General features: G+C 46.1%; 1 protein-coding gene across 1 annotated transcript in view; it reads left to right on the forward strand.

Moving 5' to 3' along the window:
- LOC139370816 (laminin subunit beta-3-like) overlaps nt 1-15818 on the forward strand; it is a 30353-nt gene that overhangs the window by 11171 nt on the left and 3364 nt on the right. The window contains exons 4-21 of the mRNA XM_071110598.1: nt 795-909; nt 1011-1084; nt 1207-1398; nt 1574-1637; nt 1867-2054; nt 9361-9481; nt 9712-9900; nt 10055-10174; nt 10319-10609; nt 10795-11167; nt 11363-11523; nt 11716-11927; nt 12292-12495; nt 12655-12799; nt 13010-13217; nt 13430-13571; nt 13736-13912; nt 14223-14385. Of these exons, the coding sequence (XP_070966699.1) occupies nt 795-909; nt 1011-1084; nt 1207-1398; nt 1574-1637; nt 1867-2054; nt 9361-9481; nt 9712-9900; nt 10055-10174; nt 10319-10609; nt 10795-11167; nt 11363-11523; nt 11716-11927; nt 12292-12495; nt 12655-12799; nt 13010-13217; nt 13430-13571; nt 13736-13912; nt 14223-14385 (3139 nt within the window). The remainder of the gene's footprint in view (nt 1-794; nt 910-1010; nt 1085-1206; nt 1399-1573; nt 1638-1866; nt 2055-9360; nt 9482-9711; nt 9901-10054; nt 10175-10318; nt 10610-10794; nt 11168-11362; nt 11524-11715; nt 11928-12291; nt 12496-12654; nt 12800-13009; nt 13218-13429; nt 13572-13735; nt 13913-14222; nt 14386-15818) is intronic.

Raw genomic sequence — 15818 nt, forward strand, 5'->3', positions numbered from 1 at the left:
ATATACTAGTTTTCTTTTACTACAATATTTATACCATAGTTAACTGTAAATACTACAGTATACTACAGCAAATACTACACTATTCACTGTAGTGTTTTTGCAGACTTTAGTCCTGTGTGTGGACCAAGTGATCTTGGGTCACATAATGCATGTAGAAAAACCACTTCACTAGTGTTATGCAAGAGCCTTCCCATCAGCGTTGTATTGATTTGAGATATCATGGCTTTACCTCAGTGTTATCTGTGGGGTCTGTGGGAAGATCCACATGAACATTTACTTGCACATTGGTCGTTGTGAGTGGTTCCATTGTGTTGGAGGAGGAACTGATACCTTGTTCTGTCTGGTTGCTGTGTGATTGCTCTCGCGTTCCCTCAGTCCACATTTGTCTGATAAATTAGGATTTCTTGTCAAAGTGAAGGCATATAAACCTCCCACGAATAGTGTGCTGTTTGAATGTGTGCTGACCAATAACTCACATTCTCTACAAAGAGGTCAGGGGACACACACGTACGCATGCATGCATGCCCAAACACAAACACACACTGTGTGTGTACTGTTACAGTTCTGGGTTATATTGCATAAGACAAAGGGCAGAGCACAGCTTGAGCACAACCGTTGGAACACAACCATTAACGTTAATGATAAACCAATCTAATCTGGTTTAGATGTATTTAAATATCTTTAGATTTATTTTTATTTTTTTATCCCCCTTACATTCTAAAAATCAAACATACTTTGTTTGCATGACCTTATATACAGTCAATTATGCTAAGTAGTATCTTTCTCTATCTCAGTGGAGGATGAAGTGCTGTACCTGTGACTCCAGGAACCCATCCAGTCAGTTGGCTCACACCATCCAGAACGTTCTATCCACCGCTGGACCCAACAGGTGGTGGCAGGCCAGGAAAGGTGAGGGGATTACAGAGCTACAGGACACATGTTGTGAGTGACCCATCCTAAAACTTTCTTATTGTGACCCACCAAAATAAAGACAACCTATGTTTCTTTAGACGTGAGTCCGGTCACCCTACAGTTGGACCTAAAGAACATGTTTCAGCTGGACACCATCATTCTGACCTTCAAGGTAAGACCCAGCTGCCAGAGCAGCATGGTCAGGGCTTTTCCAATGTGCAAGGGCAGAATTGTCTTTTTTTTAAAATGCTGTACAATCTTATGGACTGATTTTACGGTTGCCTCTATACACAGGGTCCCCGTCCTAGTGCGCTGGTGGTGGAGAGGACGTTGGATAATGGTCAAACCTGGCAACCGTCACTCTACATGGCCTCAGACTGTCGCTCGGCCTTCCCTGGCATTGCCATGACTATGCCACGCTCTCTGGACCAGACCTACTGCTACACCCTACCCCCCGTCCCTGCTAACTCTTACCAGGACCAGACCGTAAGGGTGTAGTCTCCCTAGGCAGACAGTTAGCTCCCACAATGTAGGGTCGGGTTTATGAGATAACGGGGTAACAACGTTGGAAACTGGAGGAAATTCCCATGATAATTTGTGTTATCCAGAGATGAAATGTTCTGCTGTTCCTCTTTTTGATTTTCCTCATTGCATTACACAGATTCAGTTCAGCCCCTTGGGCCAGTTCTCTAGCATCAGCGTCCCCAATGGGCAGAAGATTCAAGGTAAGATAAACATGATCAACCATATTCCCTTACCCATCCATGACACTCACCCACTGTTACTATGGACAACACCCACTGTTACTATGGACAATGTAATGTCCTTATGCATTATATTTTAGCCATTTAGCAAGTGCTCTCCTCCAGAGCCACTTACACCTTTCATGATTGAACATCCCTGATTCAATGAGATGCTTTGCCCAGTGATTGACAGCTCTCTCTCGGTCCCCAGAGGTGTCAGGATTGACAGGCCTGCGGGTGAAGTTGACTGAGCTGGGTGCTGTGCCCCGCTTGCCCGGCCGCACCCCCTCTCTGTTTTATGCCCTCGGAGAGATGAGAGTGATGGGCACCTGCCTCTGCCACGGCCATGCCAACCGCTGTCTGCAGGATACTACTGCCTACCAGATGCCTAGCACACAGGTATGATACTACTGCCAACCAGATGCCTAGCACACAGGTATGATACTACTGCCAACCAGATGCCTAGCACACAGGTATGATACCACTGCCAACCAGATGCCTAGCACACAGGTATGATACCACTGCCAACCAGATGCCTAGCACACAGGTATGATACCACTGCCAACCAGATGCCTAGCACACAGGTATGATACCACTGCCAACCAGATGCCTAGCACACAGGTATGATACCACTGCCAACCAGATGCCTAGCACACAGGTATGATACCACTGCCAACCAGATGCCTAGCACACAGGTATGATACCACTGCCAACCAGATGCCTAGCACACAGGTATGATACCACTGCCAACCAGATGCCTAGCACACAGGTATGATACTACTGCCAACCAGATGCCTAGCACACAGGTATGATACCACTGCCAACCAGATGCCTAGCACACAGGTATGATACTACTGCCAACCAGATGCCTAGCACACAGGTATGATACCACTGCCAACCAGATGCCTAGCACACAGGTATGATACCACTGCCAACCAGATGCCTAGCACACAGGTATGATACCACTGCCAACCAGATGCCTAGCACACAGGTATGATACCACTGCCAACCAGATGCCTAGCACACAGGTATGATACTACTGCCAACCAGATGCCTAGCACACAGGTATGATACTACTGCCAACCAGATGCCTAGCACACAGGTATGATACCACTGCCAACACAGTTATAGTATACCTAACACATACAACACACATCTACAGGCCAACTGCTGTCTGCCTAAGACTATTACCAACCACCTATACCCAACCTGAGTATGTGAGCGGAGCGAAGCGAGAAGCGTGCTCAATTTGACTGGAGCGTGGAGCGAGATTCCCAAAGGATGGAGCATCGGCCTTCTCGCCCACTCCAATAGCGCTCACTTCATGTGCTCACGTCATGCCCAGCCCAGCGTGCATTTGTAGTCTACTTGTGTGCTGCTATAGCCACTTGCTTTAGCTAGTCATGGAGTTGAAAAGACACCTATCCCAAAAGCATGATGGTGTACTTACTACATGCACATGTTACAAGACAGGAACAAGGTGGGTAGCTAATTAGTCATTGTAGCAAAGTATTTATAAATGTAAAATCAGATCCTTTAAAAGTTTCCTTCATTTTTTTCTATTATCATCTATACAATAAGCCATTATTGATTTTGGCCCAATAGGCCTGGCATATTCCAACTTGTAAGGAGCTTTCCGTTTTGAATGGGTTATTTTGTCTAAAAACCTTTTAGACCTACCTATAGAAGAAGAAAACTCTGCATCCCTGTCCAGCCTGGCAAGAGTGGACAAAAGGGTATGTAGCATCCCTAGTGGTTCTGCAAGCGTGGAGAGGATATTCTTCGCTACTGGCCTGCTCTCCAGACACCATCACATGAGCCAGAAACCACAGACTCTGGCCAAACTGGTGTTTCTAAAAATGAATTTAAAGGCACTGTAGACTGAGCCTAATAAGACATTTTTTGTTTATTTTTACATTTAATTCTAAGTAGGTCACAACCTATATGGACCATTTATAGATTAAAATGATTTTATACAACAAAATGTTTAAATGCTGAGCGTTTAATGTCCCTGACTCCCAACCAGCATAGTGTGTCGCACTCACGAATGCTTCACAATGTATTTCTTTGTAGGCTAGAGCCTTGAAATAATTGAAATAATATAGCCTAAATAATTAATTGCTGTTCCATTTTCCATTCCTGACCTATTTAGTGTTTATATACTGTTTGTATTTATATTTATTTATATTTCTTATGGATCCCCTTGGCAGCAGCTACTCCTCCTGGGGTCCAGCAATAATGAAGGCAGTAATTTACATTATAATATACATTCTAAACATTAAAATACATTTTCCAACAGATTTCACAATACATTAAGTGTGTGCCCTCAGGCCACTACTCTACTACTACACACAATCCAGGTGTACGTGTGTATATATTGTGTATGTTATGTGTGTTTGTATGTGTGTTTGTACCTGTGTTTGTGACTCTTCACAGTCCTCGTTGTTCCACATGGTGTATTTTTATCTGTATTTTTTTTTTAAATCAGATTTTACTGCTTGCGTGAGTTACTTGATGTGGAATAGAGAGAGCCATGGCTACATGGCTGTATGTAGTTCTGTGCGCCTGTCATAGTCCGTTCTGGACTTGAGAACTGTGAAGAGACCTCTGGTGGCATGTCTTGTGGGTATGCATTGGTGTCCGAGCTGTGTGCGAGTAGTTTAAACAGACAGCTCTGTGCATTCAACAAGTCAATACTTCTTACAAAAGCAAGTAGTGATGAAGTCAATCTCTCCTCCACTTTGAGCCATGAGAGATTGACATGCATATTATTAATGTTAGCTCTTCATGTACATTTAAGGGCCAGCCGTGCTGCCATGTTCTGGGCCAGTTGTAATTTTCCCAAGTCCCTCTAGGGTCTGTAGGACCTGCCTTGTGGATATTGTTGTTAAGAAGGTAGAGCAGCACTTTAATATGGACATGCCTCTCCTCATCTTAGCTACTGTTGCACCAATATGTTTTCACCATAACAGTTTACAATCCAGGGTTACTCCAAGCAGTTTAGTCTTCTCAACTTGCACAATTTCCACATTGTTCATTACAAGATTTAGTTGAGGTTTAGTGAATGATTTGTCTCAATATAATGCTTTTAGTTTGAAATATGTGGGACTAAGCTATTTCTTGCCACCTAATCTGAAACTGACTGCAGCTCTTTGTTAAGTGTTGCAGTGATTTCACTCACTGTAGTAGCTGACGTGTATAGTGTTGAGTCATCCACATACATAGACACACAGGCTTTACTCAGAACCAGTGGCAGGTCATTAGTAAAGATTTTAAAAAGTAAGGGGCCTAGACACCTACCCTGGGGAATGCCTGATTCTACCTGGATTATGTTGGAGAGGCTACCATTAAAGAACACCCTCTGTGTTCTGTTAGACGGTTAACTCTCAATCCACAGTGTAAAGGGGTATAAAGCCATAACATATACATTTTTATAGCAGTATACTATGATCGATGTCAAAATGTCAAAAGCCGCACTGAAGTCTAACAAAACAGCTCCCACTATCTTTTATTATCAATTTCTCTCAGCGAATCATCAGTCATTTGTGTAAGTTGAATGTGCATGTTTGAATGCATTTCTCTATAAGCGTGCTGAACGTCTGTTGTTAATTTATTTCCTGTAAACTAGCATTGTATCTGGTCAAACACAAATTTTTCCTAAAGTTCACTAAGCCTTCGTAACAGGCTGATTGGTCAGTTATTTGAGCCAGTAAATGGGGCTTTACTGTTCTTGGGTAGTGGAATGACTTTTGCTTCCCTTCAGGCCTGAGGGCACACACTTTTTTGTAAGCTTAGATAGAAGAGATGGCAAATAGGAGTGGCAATATACTCCGCTATCATCCTTAGTAATTTTCCGTCCAAATTGTCAAGACCCAGGTGGCTTGTCATTTTTGATAGACAACAATCATGTTTTCACCTCTTCCACATTCACTTTACTGAATTCAAAATTACAACACTTGTCTTTCATAATTTGATCAGTTATACTTGGATGTGTTGGTTCTGCGTTTGTTGCTGGCATGTCATGCCTAAATTTGCTAATCTTGTCAATTAAAAAATCAATAAAGTTGGCAATATCAGTGGGTTTTGTGATGAATGAGCCATCTCATTCAATAAATGAATGATTGAGCTGAGTATGCCTTTTTGCCCAAAATGTAATTTAAGGTGCTCCAAAGCGTTTTACTATAATTCTTTATATAATTTATCCTTGTTTCATAGTATAGTTTTTTATAATTTTTGTTCTGTTCAGTCACATGATTTCTCAATTTGCAGTGTGTTTGCCAATCGGTTATGCAGCAAGACTTATTTGCCATTCCTTTTGCCTCTTCCCTCTAAACCATAACATTTTTCAATTCCTCATCAATTACTGGGATTTAACAGTTTTTACAGTAATTTTCTTAATGGGTGGATGCTTATTAGTAACTGGAGTAACTAATTTCATAAATGTGTCAAGTGCAGCGTCTGGTTGCTTCTCATTGGGGCGGCAGGGTAGCCTAGTGGTTAGAGTGTTGGACTAGTAACCGAAAGGTTTCATGTTCAAATTCCTGAGCTGACAAGGTACATCAAATCTGTCATTCTGCCCCTGAACAGGCAGTTAACCCACTGTTCCTAGGCCGCCATTGAAAATAAGAATTTGTTCTTAACTGACATGCCCAGTTAAATAAAGGTAAAATACACACCACAGACCAGCAAATATTCTTTACATCAACATAGGAATCACTACAAAACCTCTTGTAGGACCTTTTTATACACAATATTAGGTCCAGCCTTTGGATCTCTGGTTTTCCTAGATATGGCTACCATATTGTCGTCGCTACATCTGATGGATTTGGATACAGCTTTACAGCAGATTTCTGCAGCATTACTAAAGATGTGATCAATACATGTGGATGTGGATTTCATCCCTGGGCTGTTTGTAAATACTCTGGTAGGTTGACTGATAACCTGAACCAGGGTTGCAGGCACTGGTTACAGTTTTAAGCTTTTTCTTGAGTGGGCAGTTTGACAAAAGCTAGTCAATATTTAGGTCTCCCAGAAAATATACTTTTCTGTTGATATCACATACATTATCAAGCATTTCACACATATTATCCAGATACTGACTCTTGCGCGGTGGTCTATATCAACTTCCTACAAGATTGGGCTTTAGGTATTGCTACCACTATACCAATTAAATATATTATCTACGTGAGTTTCTGAGATGGTCAGTATATGAATTTTCTAGATTTCATGAACCTTATTTATTAGGCTACATATGTTAATGTGGGCTATTTTTAGCACTTTTCTGGGATGCTTGATTGTTTTCATTGCTTTACTGGGAAGCTTATCAGAACTAGACATGACAGTGATATTGGACCAGAGATAATTGGAGGCTTTTCAGAGCCCATCAGAGGGTGTTGATCGGCTCAATAAAATCCTGTTTCATTAGCTCTGATTAGCCCTTTTTTTAATGTAATTTGATCCCACGTGCACTACGACAGCAGCAGCCCTTGGCACCCGGGAGGCCTGATGTGCGAGGTAGCCCAGGAGGCCTGATGTGCGAGGTAGCCCAGGAGGCCTGATGTGCGAGGTAGCCCAGGAGGCCTGATGTGCGAGGTAGCCCGGGAGGCCTGATGTGCGAGGTAGCCCAGGAGGCCTGATGTGCGAGGTAGCCCAGGAGGCCTGATGTGCGAGGTAGCGCAGGAGGCCTGATGTGCGATGTAGCCCAGGAGGCCTGATGTGCGAGGTAGCCCAGGAGGCCTGATGTGCGAGGGAGCCCGGGAGATCTGATGTGCGAGGGAGCCCGGGAGGTCTGATGTGCGAGGGAGCCCGGGAGGTCTGATGTGCGAGGGAGCCCGGGAGGTCTGATGTGCGAGGGAGCCCGGGAGGTCTGATGTGCGAGGGAGCCCGGGAGGTCTGATGTGTGAGGGAGCCCGGGAAATACGGGCCTGTGGTAGAGACCTTCTGAGCTGTACCCTCAGGAGATAGGGTAGAGGATGAAGGAGCAGGAATCTCTGGCAGGTGGGAGAAACTGTTGGGTCAGCAGGATGGGATCCCCCAAAGCCATTTCAGCCCCATTCATCAAAAGACAGCTGCCTTGCGCTGGGCTTGGGGTGTGTGACGTGCCTCCACTGGGATGCAGGATCGATAACCGTGGCATCTGCCAGGTTTATTCTCCAAGGGGGGTGGGGAGGGGCGGCCGGGATGGGAGGTCGGGGTAGGATAGGAGGACTGGGTGAGATGCGAGGGGAGAGGTGACTTCACTAGGGAGGGGTCTTTGCAGGGCAGCCCGTCAGAGAGTGGCAACACGGGGGCGAGGCAGTGGCACGACGACCAGGCTGAGGAGTAGAAAAGGAAAAGGTCTTAAAGTGGGACCTATCCAGGATACACTGCAATGTCTCAATTTGTTACTCTGATATATTCTGACAGTTTCCACATTGGAAATTTGGCCGGCCAATATTATCCCGGGAACTGTGCAAAATAGTTGCAGCTCCTACATGGGAATAAACGTTCACCGTAGTCTCTAAAAGTGGTTGCTGCCAGTCTGGTAAAAGTCAGTTCCCCTGATGGGGGGAAAGTGGTTAAAATCCATGCAAATAAAATGGGTTGGCGAGGAATCAACTAAAAGTCAATCAATCTACACAGTGTGACAGTTAGATTAAATCAGCACAGTTATAGGCAGCAAGCCAGAACCCAACCACAGACTAGAAATCAGCCAGCACTAGGACCCACAATAAATACAACCAAGAGGCACAAAACTCGACAGCATAACAGGAGCAAGGAGAGAACTATTACTTACTCAAGGCCATGAAATGCTGGGGACCTTCAAAACAGCAACGCAACGGAGGTCATACCTGTATGATAGCCAGGAGAGAAACACCTTGGAGGTAGTTTTCAGTACAGGCTGGTAGAAGCTGGGAGGGTGGCAAGCGCTATAGTCCACAAACATCCAAGGCACATTGACTCTGTATGCAATATTGTACTATTGTCCAGTGTGTTTACAGCCAGATGAACCATAGGTAGATGGAGACCAACAAAAATCTGTACAAATTTTTTCAGCGACAAACTGATGGGACCAAGGACATGCTTGCTGCCATCTTAAAAAGTGGGTGTGGCTTCAGTTTAATATGACATGTAGCCTATTTGAAATGACGAGTGATTCTCACGTTCACCCTTTCATGTTTATTAAAATACTTTTCATTCAAATCATATGGTTTGGTTTCAGTACTTCAAAACCAAATGGTAGGTCCAAGTCACAACAACAGACTGGTGTTGGTTATATTGTGATTTTAATGAATGGAGCGAATCTGTCCCCCCCCCGTGAGGACAGAGCGGTTTTTAGAAGAGCGGTTGGAAAAGGAAGTGCCGACCACTCAACTATGCTCACATACTCTGTACCGAAAACACATAGGCGCATACACTGAGTGTACAAAACATTAGGAACACCTTCCTAGTATTCAGTTGCACCCCATTTTGCCCTGAGAACAGCCTCAATTCGTTGGGGAATGGACTCTACAAGGTGTCGAAAGCGTTTCACAGGGATGCTGCCCATGTAGACTTCAATGTTTCCTACTGTTGTGTCAAGTTGGCTGGATGTCCTTTGGGTGGTGGACCATTGTTTATACCCACGGGAAACATGACACCTACTACTACCCCGTTCAAAGCATTGAAATATTTTGTCTTGCACATTCACCCTCTGAATGTGTCTCACTCTCCCTGTGTGTTGCAGGTTAGTGCTCAGTGTGAGTGTCAGCACAACACAGCAGGTGTAAACTGTGAGAAATGTGCTGATCTCTACAACGACCTGCCCTGGAGATCTGCAGAGGAGGGAAACACACACACCTGCAAACGTACGCAACCACTGATGCCTTAATACACCGACTGCATCTTTTTGATTATTTGCATGTGTGCAGGAGTAGGAGGACTTTACTAAAGTAGCGCATAATCAGCAAATAAAAGTCATCTTCCTATGGAGACTGAACACCCTCAGTACAGTTGCGAGTGAGTGGACGGAACACATGCAGCCACAGATGCGTTGATATGATATGTTGAATATTTCCTCTGGTGCTGCCCCCTGTAGGTTGTGAGTGTAACAACCACGCCCAGCGGTGCCGTTTCGACCCATCTGTGTATGAGGCGAGCGGATGGAGGAGTGGGGGAGTGTGTGAGGGCTGTCTGCACCACACAACCGGGCCCAAATGTGACCGCTGTGCCCCTGGATACCAACTCAACCACCGGAGCAGCATAGACCAGCCTGATGCCTGCACACGTGAGTGATCTTAAGACCGGGTTTAATAATATATATTCATCAAATACTACTGCCTTTATTCCTCGTTCTCTCCTACTATAGGTTTAATCAGCACCACAATATGCTGCAGTGTTCTAATATCTTTGTTGTGTTTTGTTCCCTGTGTTTTGTACAGGCTGCCATTGCAGTGCAGAGGGGGCGGAGAATGGGGGTCGGTGTGATGATGTCACAGGGTCGTGTCGCTGCAAGATGGGATACTATGGCCTGACTGCCTCCAACCTTCTGGGCTGCACGAGTGAGTCGCCTTTCACCCTTGACCCTGAACCCGTTCATAAACTCTCCCTGTGTTATGATTACTTACAACTGTATTCGCCATACTGTGGTGGTGTCCAGAATGTATGTGTATGTCTATCCCCATCTGACTGTATGTCTTCTCCAGAGTGCTTCTGCAGTGCAGAGGGCTCCCTGTCCAGTGTGTGTGACCCTGTGAGCGGTCAGTGTCCCTGTCGACCTTACCACCAGGGGCTGACTTGTGAACTCTGTTCCCGTGGTTACTGGAACCCCTCCTCCCCCCACGGCTGTGAGCCTTGTCGCTGTGACCCCACCAACTCCCATGGTGACACCTGCGACCGGAGTACGGGTCAGTGTCAGTGCAGGTCAGGGTTCGGAGGTCGTACCTGTACAGAATGCCCTGACAACACTTACGGAGACCCCCTCATTGGCTGCAGACGTAAGTGACCGGTCGTGTTCTGTCATAGAAAGGTTCAAAGGTTCTTAGACATGCTTTGTTCAATGCTTTGATCAATTCAGTCCAAATGGACAACTAAGTCAAACAATTTCTTTCCTCTTCATGTCGCCCTCCCTTTCTCTGTCTCCCTCTCTCTCCACCTCCTCCCTCTCTCCCTCTCTCTGCAGTGTGTCAGTGTGCTGCTGGAGGCATGGTACCAGGAGGCTGTGATAAGCGTACAGGGGCCTGCCGGTGCCGTATTGGTGTCATAGGTACTCGTTGCGATGCCTGTAGCCGTGGCCATGTTTACTCCTTTCCCGACTGTGAAGTCTGCCCCTCCTGCTTCTTCTCTCTGGACTCCTACATCCAGAACCTCACCCTGGGCCTAGAGAGACTCTCCGCCAGAATCCCCTCTCGTCCTGGTGGCTCGTTGCCCACCGGTCTGGGTCTCCGCATCCAGGCCTTGGAGGCCACTCTCATCCAGATACGTGACTCTCTCCCACTCCCATCTCCCTCTATGAGACAAGTCAACGACGCCCTCTTTCAGCTACGCAGACTAAGGTAGGGAGATGTTCGGATGTCCCTGGGAAAACGTAGAACGTCCAAATAAAAGTGGGCATCAGATTCCATAACCTGCAATACTTTGCTTTCAAAATGAGATATTTTCATTGTCCAAATGTAAACACCCCTAGATCTGAAGGCCACTGTCCTTCATTACCTAGCTCACTATCCCTCATCCCCATTGTAATCGTCCAGGGACCAGTTAGATCAGGTGGATGGGGATCTGTCACCCCAAGGCAGAGGCCTCGAGCTGGGCTCACAGCTGGACGAGTTGCAGGCTCTCCTGGGCGGTCTGGGTTTGCTGTACAACTCCAAGAGAGATGCTCTAAGGAACCCTATCAACTCCAACAATGCAGGTGAGAGAGATACGCCACCGCAGAACTGTGAGCACCATCCGTGTGTGACCACAAAAAGGCTCAGTGAGGAATTTAGAATCCAGAAATCAAAATTAGAACCATACCGACTTGAGACCCGTCTGGTTTTGTTTTAGCTCATTTATGGCTGCTAACACAGCTGTTTGTCTGTCGTCTTGGTTTGTTCTCTCTCAGGGGCCTTCTCTTCTATAAAGAATGCCTATGATGAGTCCACGGATGCGGCAAAGAGTGTGGATGCTAGTGGGAAGACTGTAGATCAATCTTCAGCGGTCAGAGAGGACGCTCTTGACCTCCAGAACCAGGTTCAACCAGAAAACACCAGAGACCTGGAGAAACTCAACCAGCAGCTGAACACCAAACCTGACCTCTCACCCACTGCCAAACAGGTAAGCTTAACCCTAGCCTTAACCCTAGACCTAGCCTTAACCCTTAACCCTAGACCTAGCCCTAGCCTTAACCAAAGACCTAGCCATAACCCTAGCTTTAACCCTTAACCCTAAACCCTAGACCTAGCCTTAAGCCTTAACCCTAGACCTAGCCTTAACCAAAGACCTAGCCATAACCCTAGCTTTAACCCTTAACCCTAAACCCTAGACCTAGCCTAACCCTAGCTTTAACCCTTAACCCTAAACCCTAGACCTAGCCTTAACCCTAGCTTTAAACCTTAGCCCTAGCCCTAGCCTTAACCCTAGACCTAGCCCTACCCTTAACCCTAACTCCACCTTAACGTGACGGTGTATTTTTATTCAGGTGTGTGGCAGTGTGCGCTCTGCCCCTTGTACCCCTGCCCAGTGTGATGGTGAGCTGTGCCCTGCGGAGGGGGCGCCACCCTGTGGTCGTGGCGAGAGTTGCGTTGGGGCTCTGCCTTTGGGGACCCGAGCTGTGAGGGATGCTGAGGAGGTAAAGGACAGACTGCAGCAGCTCAATGGGAAGATCACACAGGCTGCTGCACAGGTAGGAGGTGACACTTGTTTGTTTACTGTATGTTATAACCTATAAAACTGTTTATTGGGTTTGAATACTGACATGTAGTATATGTCCTTCAGTCAATGAAGTGGTTTGTTTCATCATATGGCGCTCAATGCTTTGCTCCTTTCTCCATTCAATGCACAGATCCAGAAAACACAGGACACGGTCAATCTGGTCAGACAGTCCACGGACGATCTGGTCAATCAGATGAGGCGGGCCAGGGATGACTTGGAGGCAGATCTGCAGGAGACAAGATACTTTGTTAAAGAGCTGAAGGACTTCCTGTCAGGTGACACATTGACGGTTATGTTCCAGTACCTTCAATAACCTATTTACACTGTTTTATTAGTAGTAAAGGTATTGAAGTAGTAGTATTGCATCTTTGTGAGTGTGTAGTTCACTGACATTCCCCTCATCTCTCCCTTCCCCCTCTCTAACACTCTTTCTCATCCTCCCTCCTGCAATCCTCTTCTCTCTCTCCCTCACTCCTTGACTCCAGACCCGTCATCAGACCCGACAGACATCAGCACGGTGAGTGAGTGGATCTTGAACGCCAAGCTGCCTCTCAGTCTGGCAGCTCTGAAGAGGAAGCTTCAGGAGATCAGAGCCCTGGCGGCAGGACTCCCAGACAGCAAAGCAGTCCTGGACCAGGCTGGACCACAGCTCGACACTGCCCGGCGCCTGCTACAGGAGGCCCAGGACGCCAGGTATAACACCTTATGACCTCTTATGTCAGTCTTATGACAGGGCTGTGTACTGGAAGCCGCCATGGTTCAAGTAAAGTGTTAGTTGTAATTGATGTCATGTATGAAAATGCTGTGTGGTTTCAGAAGTCCCTTTAACGTTACTAAGACTGCTGTGAACGTTGCCGTAAGGTTGCTGTAACATTGTCCTAACTTTGTTGTGTGCTGTGTGACAGGGACGCTGGGCTAGGTGTGAAGGATGATGTTGACGGGTGGCTGGAGGGCTTCACAGCCGTGGACGGCTCCCTCTCTGGCCTGAACGACAAAGTGCAGGACAGCTTGGACATAGTGGAAGACATCAGCAACAGTCTCGCACAGGTGAGCGAGAGATGAACGAGTCCATTTGAGCTAATGTGCTCCAATAAGTACAATTACGCTTTCAAACTAGTCTGACACTGATTGTTTTGCCTCCATTTTTCCAAATCCTTCACAGCTTCTTACCTTACTATTCCTCTCTCATTTTGATCCCCTCCTCCCTCCAGACCAAGGCCCAGTTGACTCCCGCGGTGAAGGCTCTAGGGGAGGTGTCTGCCCTGGCTGAGGGAATGAAACCTCAGCTGGAGGGGCTCAAGGCGCTGGTGCGCTCTGGAGGTCTGCTGGCCCAGAATGCTGAGGGAGAGGCCAATAACGCTAACAAGGAGGCAGATGCTGCGACCAGGGTGAGTGTGTGTTAAAGTATATGTGTGTGTGTGGTACTGTTCATGCATGCCTACTGTTTATACATGTGTGTATGTGTACGTGTATGTCAGTGGAGGCTGCTGGCGGAAGGGCGGCTCATAATAATGACTGGAACGGAGCATGTTTGATGTATTTGATACCATTCCACTCATTCGGCTCCAGACATTACCGCGAGCCCGTCCTCCCCAATTAAGGTGCCACCAACCTCCTGTGGTGTGTGTGTCCATGTGTTTGCCCGTGTCTGTGTGTGTGTGTGTGTGTGTGCTAAACTGCCTGTCTCTTTGTTTATAGGACCTGGCGTCCCTGGAGAAGCAGCTGGAGCAGCTGCGTGCTGCAGAGAGGACCAGTGGTCATGGCGATGGGACGGGGACGACAGGTGAGCGTCTCCGGAAGCTGCAGGAGGAGGCTGGTTCTCTGGCCCAGGACACTGGAGACATAATGAAGGCACTAGCAGGTACGGAGGAGGATAGCGAGGGGATACAAACACACCTGGCAAATTTGATTTGATTTGACTGTTTGCACAGCCCATCCAGTATGCAGGCATAATGCGTTTGTGGAACATTGGCTCGATTCATTCCATATTGCTGAAGTTCAGCGTTATGGCGAGATTGAAATGATTTAATGGTAATTTCCGATTGAGCCGACATATGCTAGTCTGGCTAACACCTAACTCTCAACGTCCTCCTGACTTCATAGTCTGAAATGGCTCTTTGATATTTTCGGCACAATGTGTCGATGATGAAGGGGGCTGTGCTTTTACTGGTTGGCTCTCCTCTTTCTCACTTAAAACCCCCCACATGCAAAGCCACACACAGCCGCAGAGCGCCGCCCGCTTCCATTACAATGGTTGGATTTTCTAATCCAAACAACGAGAGGTTTCAATCTTCAGAACTACGGATTGAATCGAGCACTAAAGGCACTGATTGCTGAAATGATGAGGATCATTCCCCTCTCTGGCTTTTTTAAATATATTTGACATGTGATGAATTTGCGCTGTATATAGCCTCACTACTGTTATTTTACTGCTGCTCTTTATCTATTTGTTATTTTTATTTTTTAACTCATATATTTTTTACTTTACACTTACTTAAAACTGCATAGTTGGTTAATTAAGGGCTTGTAAGTAAGCATTTCACTGTAAGGTCTACTACACCTGTTGTATTCAGAGCATGTTACAAATCAAATTTGATTTGATATACAGTGGGGCAAAAAAGTATTTAGTCAGCCACCAATTGTGCAAGTTCTCCCACTTAAAAAGATGAGAGAGGACTGTAATTTTCATCATAGGTACACTTCAACTATGACAGACAAAATGAGAAAAAAAAATCCAGAAAATCACATTGTAGGATTTTTTATTAATTTATTTGCGAATTATGGTGGAAAATAAGTATTTGGTCACCTACAAACAAGCAAGATTTCTGGCTCTCACAGACCTGTAACTTCTCCTTTAAGAGACTCCTCTGTCCTCCACTCGTTACCTGTATTAATGGCACCTGTTTGAACTTGTTATCAGTATAAAAGACACCTGTCCACAACCTCAAACAGTCACACTCCAAACTTCACTATGGCCAAGACCAAAGAGCTGTCAAAGGACACCAGAAACACAATTGTAGACCTGCACCAGGCTGGGAAGACTGAATCTGCAATAGGTAAGCAGCTTGGTTTGAAGAAATCAACTGTGGGAGCAATTATTAGGAAATGGAAGACATACAAGACCACTGATAATGTCCCTCGATCTGGGGCTCCACGCAAGATCTCACCCCTTGGGGTCAAAATGATCACAACGGTGAGCAAAAATCCCAGAACCACACGGGGGGACCTAGTGAATGACCTGCAGAGAGCTGGGACCAAAGTAACAAAGCCTACCATCAGTAACACACTACGCCG

Source organism: Oncorhynchus clarkii, chromosome 17 (genome assembly GCF_045791955.1).
Source record: "Oncorhynchus clarkii lewisi isolate Uvic-CL-2024 chromosome 17, UVic_Ocla_1.0, whole genome shotgun sequence".
Taxonomy (NCBI): domain Eukaryota; kingdom Metazoa; phylum Chordata; class Actinopteri; order Salmoniformes; family Salmonidae; genus Oncorhynchus; species Oncorhynchus clarkii.